This window comes from Chelonoidis abingdonii, chromosome 10 (assembly GCF_003597395.2).
Source record: "Chelonoidis abingdonii isolate Lonesome George chromosome 10, CheloAbing_2.0, whole genome shotgun sequence".
Lineage (NCBI taxonomy): Eukaryota > Metazoa > Chordata > Testudines > Testudinidae > Chelonoidis > Chelonoidis abingdonii.
In genome coordinates this window covers 69,628,309-69,641,073 of record NC_133778.1, presented here as the reverse complement: position 1 = coordinate 69,641,073, position 12,765 = coordinate 69,628,309, and the positions used below count along the sequence as shown (strand labels likewise).

Genomic DNA, 12,765 nt, shown 5'->3' with positions numbered 1-12,765 from the left:
TGGAAGAAAGGCGGGATTAGCAAGGGAGCTACCTAGTAGTCAGACATGAGGGATAAAGTGAGGAAGCTAAAAGCCGCCTAGAAACTGGACCTGCAAAGAATCAAAACCATATAAAAGTTCTACAGCCACATAAATAAGAAAGAAAACAAGAAAAAGAAAGAAGTGGCCTAACATAGGATGGACACGGAGTAGATAACCTAGCATGGCCCCAATATCTAAATAAGTACTTTGCCTCGGTCTGAATAAGAGCCTAGTTGAGAGTTTAGGAGATGGAGGGGATATACGAGATGTGAATATGAGGTGATATTACCGCATCTGAAGAAAGGCCAAACTTGACACACAAAAAACCGACAACCCACCCCCCCCACCACACACTTAATGGACCAAAATCGGAGGGCCCGGACAATCTCCATCAAGGATATTAAAGAACTCGCGTGAAATTCGAGCCGGTTAGCGAGATATTTTAAGCAATCGGTAAACTCGGGGTTTACCACGACTGGGAAAATTGCCACTAGCTCCATTTTAAGAAAGGGAATAAAGTGATCCGGGAATTAAGGCCTGTTAGCCTTGGGAACTCTGTAGTGTTAAGGTCTTGGAAAAAAATTTTAAGGGAGGAGTAGTAAGACATAGGTCAATGTAATTGGACGAATTGCAACATGATTACTAAAGGGTAGATCGTGCCAAACCAACCTGATCTCCTTCTTTGGAGAAGTGACGTTACTTAGACAAGAATGCAGGTAAGAATCTAATTTACCTCAATTCAAGTAAAGGGCGTTTAGACACGGTTCGCATGGAACTGTTTTTAGTTAAATCTGAAAATATGGGGAATGAAATGAAAGTTTGTAAGGTGCCGGGTAGGAACTGTTAAAGGGGAGACTCCGTGAGTCGTCGAAGGGTTTAACTGGTCAGCTGGAGGAGAAGGGGAGGCGGTTCTTAGTGGAGTCCCTCAAGGGATCGTTTGGGATGATCTATTTTAACCTTTTATTACTGACCTTGGCACAAAGAGTGGAATGTGCTAAAAAGTTTGTGGATGAACAAAGCTGGGGGGATTGCTAACTGAAAGACAAGACCCGGATACTATTCAGGAAGATCTGGACCACCTGTAGAATTGGATAATAGTAACAGGATGAATATATGTGAAAAAGTGCAAGTTTCATGCACTTAGGGATTAATAATAAGAATTTTACATATATGTTGGGGACGATCAGTTGGAAGCGACGGAGGAGGAGAGGAGGACTCTTGGCGTATTGGTTAGTAGCAGGGATGACTATGAGCCGTCACAAATGTACATGGCTGTTAAAAAAGTGCCAAAATGCGGTTTTAGGATGCCATCAGGCGAGTATTTCCAGCAAGATAAGGAGTATTAAGTGCCTTTATGTACGCGCTGATGAGACCCCACCTGGAATATTGTGTGCAGTTCTGTCTGTCCCATGTTTAAGCAAGATGAATTTCAAACTGAACAGCGTTCAGAGACGGGCTACGGAGATTCCAGGAATGGAAAATCTGCCTTATGAAAGGAGCACTCCAAAGAGCTTGGCTTGTTTAGCCTGCCAAACAGAGGATCCGAGGGGATATACCTTGTCTTACTATAAGATATCAGGGGCATAACGTTAGGGAGGACAGGCAATTATTTATCTATACTAATGTAGGGCCAGGGACACGAATGGGACAAAACTGGATATTAGGGAAAGTTCTAGACTTGAATTAGTACGAAGTTTTCTAACCATTAGGGCGAGTTTGACAGTTCTGAACGGCCCTTCCAGAAGGAAGATGTGGGCAAACGACTATCATGGCGTAAGACCTAAGCTTGATAAAGTATATGGAGGCGACTTTATGATGGGATATTTAATTTGGGCAATTGAGTCTTGGATATCAGCAGATAAGTTGCTCAATGTCTGGTAGGGATCGTGGATGATGGGAACTGAAGTTACGCAGAGAATTCTTCTTGGTGCTGCTGGTTGAGTTTGCCCACATTTGCTTCAGGGTTTTAGCTGATGCCATATTGCCGGGCGGAAGCGATTTCCTCCAGGGGAGCTCAACCTCCGGATTGGCAGAGGCCCCTGAGTTGTTTCGCCTTCCCCCTCGCCAGCGTGGGGAATGTCGCCTTTGCTGGTCGGATTCCTCTGCACTGAGATCTTCAAATCAACGAATTTTGAGGATTTCCAAATAATTCGATCATGATTAGTTTGTTCAAATAAAATTGTATGGGTAGGGTTTTGTGGCCTGCCTTGTGCAGGAGGTCAGACTAGATGATCATATTGGTCCCTTCTGACCTATGAGTCTATGAGTCTATGAGTCTATGGTACTAAAATAAAAATATATGTATATTTCCAGTTTAAATTAAAATACTTTATATTGAATATCCTAGCCAAGATAGTATGTGGATAGCTGACCATTCTTTAGTGATAAAATTAACACAAATAGAACACTCAAGCAGTCAAGCCAACTTTAAAAAGACCTTTAAATAAGCTGCACTTCAGTATCTAAGCTGCTTTCTGAATATACAATAGTTTTGTTCCATAAGTCAGTTTGGATACAGAAGGTCAATAATAGTTTAGGCCCTGCTCCTGCTCCAATGGCAAAACTTCAACTAACTTGAGGAGCAGAATCAGATACATAGAGACAGATTCTGTGGTCATTTTGCACAAAAGGGCTAGGACAGCAGAAGCCTTCCTCACAACATTACTGTCCCTCCTATATGGGGAGCTTGAGGATTGGTCTCTTTAGTCTGTTGAGAGCACACAATACCGTAAAGATGATGAGTAGTTATGGCGAAGAGGCAGAGCTTGTCACTGTCCTCTACTGTGACCTCACTCCATGGAGCGGGGCCAATCTCACTGGATGGAGTAAGCTGTATCCACAAAGGGTGTAATAGTGGGTGTGTTTCTGGGGAGTGCAGGAAAGCCAAAATGTTGCCTGGTGCTTGCACTGTGGTGGTACTGCTTCACCTCTTTCAGGCGTGATCTAGCTGTCTGTCAGGAGCACTGATATTAGATAAAATATGGTATAATACCATACATGATAATTTTCCATAAGGTTCTTACTGGTTTTCGTGGCAGCAGAAAATCATTAGTTTCCAATCATTGGTTGGAAAATTGGAATTTTTTCCTGCAAGAAATTTTGAATGAAAATATTTCAATTTTTGGTCAAAAACATTTGAGTTTTCCCATGGGAAGTTTTGAATTAATTTGATTAAGATGTTATGTATGTTTTTTTTAAATCGAAAACTGAAATCAAATGGCATTTTAAATGGAAACAAAATGAACATTTTTTCATATGAAAACATCAATTCAAAATGAGAATTTTTGTTCAGAAATTTTCTGCAAAATGTTTTTGTTGTAATTGACATATTCCGATGAAAAATTTGTTTCAACAAAACTGTATTTTTCAAAGGGAAAACTTTCAGCACAATAAATAAATAAAATGCAAAATTGACCAGCTCTAGTAATTAACCTGTGACGATGTTCTATTTCACTGACATTCTCTTAATCCACACTCATACATTTCTGATTGACTTCTTGGCCAAATTGTTTATTGATAGACACAAGAAAAAAGACAGTGAAAGGCCTAATAGTAACCATTATTTTGAAGTAAGTTTCTTCATCTTCCTATCAAAGTACTTGATAAGCTGTGCCACTATTCCAGTCTGACCCGTGGATTCTGGGTAAAATCATTCACCTTGATTAGGCCATCAGGTCCAATGCTGCATAAAGATGAAATATATATTAAATTCATTGAGACCTATATTTTCATTATAGATGTAACAGAAAACATAATACTAATTATAAACTTCCCCTCTTCCACCCAATCTCTGCTCCCTGTGCTGTAGTCAAACTTCACTTCTCTCCAAACTATGCTCTTTGGCCCTCCTCCTACTGAAGTTGAAGTCAATGGAAACATTTGCATTGACTTTAGTGGGAGCTGGATTGAACCCTTTGTCTCTTTCATCCATCCCAGATCATGACTTTTCCCATGGCATCCTGTACACTTGGAACAAGTTTTTCATTTATTTACATCAAGATGCCTCCCTTTTTCAAAATACACATAACAATCCATGAAGCATTTACTATAATGACCATTCAGCGTTCTGGGCATATTTGTTTTATTCTGTTGAGCTATATTGCACTGTTGTAACTTTACAGCACAGCCTCACTTGGTATAAATTGTCAAAACTTATTTGAAATCAGTAGAGCTATGCTGGTTTTTCTAGCTGAGGATCTGCCCCTTAGAGTATAAGCTATCTGTGGCAGAGGCTTGTTACTTGTTTAGTGCTATATAAATAATAAATGGTAATAAACCTTAAGACTCTTCCACTTGAACTCTGTGCTTTTCTTTGGACTGAAGGGATTTGGTGCCAGGACAACATCTTTCTTTGTCTCCTTTGAAGCATTTAGCACATCTTTTGGTGCTATACAATAAATAATTATGATTCTTCCTTTTTCTTGTCTCTTCCTCCCCCATTATTATTGGCCTTTATTGCTTGCTCATAATTACCTTTCACACTCTCATTTTAACAATTCTTTCCCTATGCCTGCTACTACTTTCACTTCTTCCTAGTCTGTTTCGCTCTCTCTACCTTCTGCCTCTCTTTTCTATTGACTCCCTTCCTCATTTGTTTTTCCATCCTTCCTGCAGTTTAACAGCTACAGCATAAATACATGCCTCTGATGAAAGAACCTTTAACTATGGTTGACAATTGACAAAGATGTACTTACACCTCCTGTTCAATGTAATTCAGCATTCGGCTGACATGAGATGCTGAAATCTCCCCGTCTACTTCAGCAATGTATGTGTAGAGAAACTGGAAAGTGCTAAAAGGAATACGTGGAGGTCCACTGTCATAATCGCTGGATAAAACCTCACATATAATCTTCAGTGTTTTTGCAATAGTCTATTGAGAAAAGAGAATAAAATAAGTGAGCCTCACTTTTGGCACTATCCATGAAGAGACTAGAGGCCTGCTTTTCTTGGTATGGAAAGAAACACTGTCATATAGACACAAAAAATCTGTCTGAAAAGCCATAAATAAAGGATTGAATGATAAGTGACAATGTAATGAATAAAAGGGGAGGTCTGCTGGGATCTCCAGGAGCTGGATTAAGGCTTTATTTTATTTAACCTCTTTATTAATGTTCTGGAAGATGAAATAAGTACTTGGAGATTGTTTGATGAATAGTACTATTATAAATGTGACATTATTCATATTATAAATAGTGCATTTATTTTGCAGGTGATACTGAGGGCTAGATTCTGTCTTGAGGCCCAGCCTTGTGTGAGGGCTGATCATTGAGCGGTTGCATTTCAGGAACCTTTGAGGTTCATTTCCGTCTCTTTTTTCTCATTACTCTCGCTGGGCTGCACTTTTCTTTTGGTCTATACCAGCAGCAAATTTTGACACTCTCTGTGTTGACTGGTGCATTAGGCAATGGAGTTAAGGCTTTGCCAATTACCAGCCCGTCCATCCAAACCTGCCCCATGGAAGAGTCAATTGGCATAGATTATGCATCTGTGCACTTCAATTTAAGATCTGGTTAACCAGTTAAGGGGGTGTAAGAGGTTTTCAAACATCCTCTTACTCCCCTGTGTGTGAGCATTTATTATGCATGTCAAAGTCTAGTGCGAACGTGGGAGGTATTGCAAACAAGATCTAATTCTATAATCCAGACTCAAGCAAAATTCCCGCTAAAGTCAACTAATATAAAGGGACCTTGTCATAAACAGATAGTTAAGGGTTAATGTCTCTTTTACCTGTAAAGGGTTAACAAGCTCAGTGAACCTGGCTGACACCTGACCAAAGGACCAATCGGGGGACAAGATACTTTCAAATCTTGGTGGAGGGAAGTCCTTGTTTGTGCTGTTTGTTTTGTTCTTTGTTCTCTCTTGGAGCTAAGAGGGGCCAGACGTGCAACCAGATCGGTCTCCATTCTTTCTAACACAGTCTCTCATGTTCATAATAGTAAGTACTAACTAGTTAAAAGGCGGATTAGTTTTATGTTTGTTTTCTTTATTTGCAAATGTGTATTTTGCTGGAAGGATATTTTACCTCTGTTTGCTGTAACTTGTAACTTAGGCTAGGGGGGATGGAGTCCCTCTAGTCTATATAAGCTGAAGACCCTGTAAAAGTTTTCCATCTTGATTTTACAGAGATAATTTTTATTTTTTCTTTCTTAATTAAAAGCTTTCTTTTTTCAGAACCTGATTGATTTTTTCCTTGTGTAAAACTCAAGGGGATTGGGTCTGAACTCAGCAGGGAGTGGTGGGGGGAGAGAAAGGGGGGAAAGGTTAATTCCTCTCTGTTTTAGGTTCCAAGGAGGTTGGATCAGTGTATCTCTCAGGGAAAGTCTTGGAGGGGGGAAGGAGGGGGAATGATTTATTTCTCTCTGTTTTAAGACCCAAGGGATTTGGGTCTTGGGTTCCCCGGGGAAGGTTTTTGGGGGACAGGAAGTGTACCAAAACACTATGTTTTTGGTTGGTGGCAGTGTTATCAGATCTAAGCTAGGAATTAAGCTTAGAAGGGTACATGCAGGTCCCCACTTTCTGGACGCTAAAGTTCAAAGTGGGAATAAAACCTTGACAGACCTGAAAAGTTATCAGTATGGGAGGGAAATACTAAAATAAAATTCATCCTGGAAAAATGCAAACTAATATATTTTGTGAGGTGGGAACTCAGCTATTCAATGGAAGGGACAAATCTAGAGCACAGTAATGACAAAGTGGTGATGGTGAAGAGCAATGGATATGGTGTCACAAAATACTCCACTATGAATGTGGTTTTCATATGTAGAGAAATCATGTCACAGACTACAGGAACAACAATCCTACTGTGCAGTTTAGGATTCAGGTGGGATTGCGCCTGCAACACCGTATACTTTTTAATACCAGAAAGAGGTTGACAAATTGGAGGGAATTCAGAGAATAGCAACAATTATTTAAGTGTTGGAGGAATTAATTTATAAGAAAAGACTCAAAGAAGAAATTATGTAAAAGCTGGGTATGTTATGAGTAATGAAATATATTATAATTATTTGTTGTGGTGTCATTTGAGATCTCAACCCCATTGAGCGGTGTGATTGGGTGGACTAGGCCCTGAGGCCCTTTGCTGGTGGCCTGTTGGCCTTGCCACATCCACCCCAGAAAAGGGCAGTAGAGCTGTCCTCCAAGCTGCCTAGAGAGGCTGTGTGGGAAGCAGCCAATCAAGGCCCAACAAACTAGTATAAAAAGCGCTGCAGGGTCAGAATAGGGGCAGTACCTTGCTAGAGCTGAAGGAAAGTGGATGGTGTGTGGCTGGCTGAGGGATCTGCAGTACCTTGGATGAGGTAGTGCTGTCATAAGCTGGGAATAGTGAGAAGGAGCCCTGAGTGGGTTGTGGGGACTCCATCAGAACAAAGGCCTGAGGTAAGGGTCAGGATAGCACAGGGCTGTGAGGAAGTGGCCCAGGGAATTAGAACAGCAGTGGGACTTAGATAAAGGGACACAGTAGACAGTTATTATTTATAGGGTCCCTGGGTTGAGACCTGGAGTAGTGGATGGGCCTGGGTCCCTCCCATCCCCATTAATCAGCAGTGGCCCGGACACAGAGGCACCCCAGAGGGGGGAAATGAACTACAACAGCCCAGCTGGAGAGTTGTGGATGGAAAGACCCTAAGAGGGTGAAGACTGTCACCAGGGAGGGAGCCCTGGGGCACTACTCTATCCTGGAGCATGGACAACTGGTGGGAGACATTACAGAGGGCACTGAGAGACCCCTGTTGGGCTTGTACCCCATAAGGGGTTTTGCTTGTTTTTTATCATACGGACTGTGTGTAACTTGGCCAGAGGGCTGAGTCACCAAAGACCCATCACAAAGAGAGAGAGAATGTAAGCACAGGCACTAGGCTGGAGGGCACTTGCGAGAGGTGAGTGTGACCCCATTACAGGCAGGTAGTATATAAATATAATAAAAGGATGGTTCCTATGGCAAAAAGTTTACAATATAAGATGGCAGACTGGTACAACAAATAAAAACTGTCTACAAGATCTGAAATGTGTAAATAACAAGAAGAACTAAGAGTTGCTTAGGATGGTATACTCTGGGGAGCTGGGACCTCACCTTTTTATGAGTGCTGTCATCAACTAAGGTGAAACAAAATTATTTTGCTGAGGAAAGTACAGGAAACAAACTAACAAAACGAAGGAACTAGGAACAATAGAAGCAGAGCTGCAAGCCACGAAATCACACTAGAAAACAGGATGACCAACTCTTTAGGCATTTATCTTTAAGACAGGAAAAAAGGCTGCATAATAATGAAGGACTTCAATCTGACTGACACATGCTCGAGGTCTCATGCCACCAGTACTAAAATATCCTTGGAATTTATTAAAATTATAGATGACCATTTCCTAACTCAAAAATTGTTGCATCCAATATGTGGCTATTTATATTAGACCACCTCTTGACAGATGAAGAGGAATTGATCACAGACATAAAAATCAGAGGATGCTTAGGTGTCAGCGATCATGACTTGGCTGTATTTGTTATGTGTAAGCACAATAAATTTTAAACCTGTAATATATGTACTTATTGTTTTTACAAGGACCAGTTTCACAAAACTGAAAACAATTAAGAGACAAATCAGCTGGGAGAAAGAGTTTAAACTAAAATTGTGAATGATAACTTGAAACTTTTCAAGAAGATTTTACTACATGTACAAAAAGCCACAACTGAGGAGGATTATGGTGGTTAAAAAACCTGCCTGGTTTAGAGAGGAAGTGACAGCAGCTATAAAAATATATAACAAATGAGACAAAGAGGATAGCAGTGAATATAAATTGGAAGCTAGGAGTTGAAATAAATTGATAAGGGAAGCAAAAGGACACAGGGCAAAATCTATGGCCAGCAAAGTTATGGACAAGAAGGAATTTAAGTATATTAGGAAGAAAAGGAACTCTGAAAACAATACTGGTCCATTATTACATGGGAATAGTAGAATTGTCAATAATAATGCAGAAAAGGCAGAAGTGTTTAATAAATATTTCTATTCTGTGTTTGGGGAGAAAAAAATGATGTATTCATATCACATGACAATTAAATACTTTCTATTCCAACAGTAACTAAGGAGGATGTTAAATAGCAACTATTAAAGTGAAATATTTTTTAAAACTCCTGGATGCAAGTTAGATGGGCCTGCTGATTTAAAAAGTTGTCCAAGGAGCTCATTGGACCATTACTGTTGTTTTTTCAATAAGCCTTGGAACAGTGGGAAAGTTCCAGAGCACTGGAAGAAAGCTAATGTTGTGCCAATATTTAAACAAGCAAACGGGATAATCCAGTTAATTATAGGCCTGTCAGCCTGATATTGATCTCTGGCAAAATAATAGAATGGCTGATGTAGGATTCAGTTTACAAGGAGTTAAAAAATACAATGGTGTTATGGAAAATAGACCTATCAGACTAATTTTTTTTTTTGAGAGTACAAGTTTGGTTGATAAAGGTAAGAGTATTGATGTGATATACTTAGACTTCTGTAAGGTGCTTGACTTGGTACTGCATGACATTTTGATTAAGAAACTAGAAGAATACAAAATCAACAATGGTACGCATTAAATGGATTAAAAACTAGCTAAGCGATAGGTTTCAAAATATAATTGTAAACAGGGAATCATCATTAAGTTGGTGGTGTTTCTACAGGGGTCTGCAAAGATTGGTTCTTGACACTATGCTATTTAGCAGTTTTATCAATAACTTGAAAGAAAACAAATAATTACTGATAAAGTTTGTAGATGACAAAGATTGGGAAGTGGTAAATAATGAAGAGGACAGTTCATTGACACAGGGTTAGCTGGATCACTTGGTAAGCTGGGTGCCAGCAAACAATGTGTTTCAATGTGACCAAATGTTTACAGCATGCGGGGGACTGTATCCTGGGAAGCAGTGACTCTGAAAAAGATTTGGGGGTCAGGGTGGACATCTAGCTGAATATGAGTTCTAAGAGTGAGATTGAGTCTAAAAGATCAAATGATTCTTGGGTGTATAAACAGGGATAAGGAGATTGCCTTACTTCTGTGTTTGGCGCTGGTGCCCACACTTCAGGAAGGATGATGGAAATTTGGAAAGGTTTCAGAGAAGATCCATGAGAATGATTAAAGGACTGGAAAACCTGTCCTTTAGAAAAAGATTCAAGGAGATCAATCTATTTAGCTTAACAAAGAGAAGGTTGAGGGTTGACTTGATCACAGCCTATGAGTGCCTACATGAAGAACAGAAATCTGATAATAGAGGATTCTTCAATTTAGCAGACAAAGGTATATCAGGATCCAATCACTGGAAGTTGAAGCTAGACAAATTCAGACTAGAAATAAGGTGAAAATTTAACAGTGATGGAAACTAATCATTAGAATAATTTACTGAGGATTGTAGTGGATTCTCTCTCACAACAGATATTAGATCACACCATTCATATAGCGTAAAGCATGCCTGGTTGGTTGGTTCTGGTTTTACAGTGACTGCCTTGCACATTGGGGAGCCCCGCCCTGCATTCTGTGTGCACCTAAACTTCTGATGAAGAGAGGTTCAGTTGTATAATGGATGATGGACTTAATTTGATGCACCAGCGTTTTCCATTGTATGCTAGACACTAACCATAACCTTCTAGAATTCATCATTTGTAAAAACTCACCTTGAATGTTAAGGTCTGATATATAAAACTATATTTCAAGCTCTTCTGGCTGGGAATCGTGACTTTGAATAAGTATTTCTGAAAAGCATCTAACTCACTTTTTGAATGCTGTAAAAATATTAACCGTAATCATCAGAGGCGTAGCGAGCACCCTCCGTACCCTCCGACCGGAGGGGGCCCCACAAGGAAGGGGGCCCCTAAAAGTGGCAAAAAAAATGAATGCAACGGTGAAGATGGTGTCAATATTCGTGAAGCGTTTGTTGGTTTTCTTAATGTTCATGATACAACTGGCGAGGGCTAATTGGAAGCGTTTCTTGAAAAGGCAAACAACTTAGGAATAGACATTGCTGACATGAGAGGCCAAGCTTATGATAACGGCGCAAATATGAGAGGAAAGAATAAAGGAGTTCGAGCCCGCATGCTAGAAATAAATGTACCATGTGGAGCTCACACTTGGAATCTTGTGATCTCAGATGCGGCAAAGTCATCGAAATATGCCTTTGACTTTTTTGGTAAGGGGCCCCGGACATATGTTCGGAGGGGGCCATGTTCTTTGTTGCTACGGCCCTGGTAATCATGAAGGGATGTGAAACATCTTTGAGATCACAAGAGCTCTGGTGACGCTGGGATGTTTGTGAACCTTAAATGTTTAGGGCCCTGATATATCATTGTAACAGAATGGCTTGCCCATCGTCTGGAGTGCCTGAGGCTAAGCTAGCTTGATTACAAGATGAGTCCCACCTGTGAGGAATCTGGTGCTTCAAATATAAAGGGCAACAGGAAGCTGCAGGGAGGGGTGTGACTAAGAGAGAGTAGCTGAGATTGCTAGAGCCAGGAGGTCTGGCAGTATTTAGAAGAAGAGGAGTTTATGTGGAGAAGGTGGAAAGAGCAACTATGGCCTTGGCTACATTTGCAAGTTGCAGCACTGGTGAGGGGGTTACAGCGCTGCAACTTACTCGGTGTCCACACTTACAAAGCTCAGCCAGCGCTGCAACTCCCTGTCTGCAGTGCTGGCTGTACTCCTGGTCTGCTACGGGTGTAGCAAATCCAGCGCTGGTGATTCAGCGCGGTCATCAGGGTGACACTACCACCAGACGCTGTAATGGGCCTCCAGGGTAATTACGGAGGTATCCAGCATACCTTTCGACTCTCTGGTCAAATCGTTTCGCACATCACACTGCCCGGGCTCAGGTGACCCGCCCTGTAAATGCCAGGGAATTTTAAAAATCCGCCCTTACCTGTTTGCTCAGCGAGGCGTTGGAGTGCAAATCAATCATCAATTGACCATGCCCCAGCCCAAACGAGCCGCGCATGGAGCACGCCGAGTCGCGGATTCATCAGTGTTGGGGGTGAGAGCTGTGCAGGCACAGGCCGCAGCTCACCGTAGACTTTTGTCTACGGCAGATATCAAGTCAGCAAATACAGGGCTTGCAGGACCGACACGTGCAGTGAGGTTAAGGTAAGAGCTGCGGAATGCCTACTGCTAAGCACGTCAGGGAGAACCCACCGCTCAGGTGCTGCCCCACGACTGCCATTTTTACAGAGGAGCTGATGTGATACTTGGATGTAACCCACTCCAATCGAGGATCACGTGGACGGTTCAGAGCTGGAGAGGAGGGGGGGGTGTAGAGAACCCGAGAGTGAGGCTACTGAGGTTTAGAGCACTCCAGGAGTCATGCAGCCAGGAGCTATTTTACAGCCAGAAGAAGCTAGCCAGTCGCAGCCGCTGGGACTTGTAGTGAGGAACCAGCAGAGGAGCCTGTTCCCGGTAAAGATAAGTTTTATTATAAGAGAGGAAATGTTTGAGAGGGGAGGGGCTGGTTTTTGAAAATGGCTTGGGGCCTGCCAAGCTGCCTAGATGTTACGTTAATAGAGGCCCATATGATTTGGTTCTATCATGTCTGCGTAAATCTGCCGTCGTTAATCTCTTTTTAAAATTTTCAGCAGAGCGTGTGACAATGAGCATTCGCAAGATTTATTAGGAGAGCCACTCTGGTCCTTGTGCCCGTCAGGCAACACGTCCGCAGCCATTGTAGTGCCGTGAGGGGTGGGGGAACCATTGCTAGCACACAGCAAAGACTGCGTAGGGACACGAGGGTGGGAATCCACA

The 12,765-nt window shown here is 41.6% G+C and overlaps 1 protein-coding gene across 1 annotated transcript in view; it reads right to left on the bottom strand.

Moving 5' to 3' along the window:
* Window positions 1-3,576: 3,576 nt before the first annotated feature.
* LOC116834737 (ropporin-1) overlaps window positions 3,577-12,765 on the bottom strand; it is a 20,528-nt gene continuing 11,339 nt past the window's right edge. The window contains exons 4-5 of the mRNA XM_032797041.2: window positions 4,716-4,891; window positions 3,577-3,703 (exon numbers count right to left, since the gene is read on the bottom strand). Coding sequence (XP_032652932.1) covers window positions 3,637-3,703; window positions 4,716-4,891 — 243 coding nt within the window. The 3' untranslated portion in view covers window positions 3,577-3,636. The remainder of the gene's footprint in view (window positions 3,704-4,715; window positions 4,892-12,765) is intronic.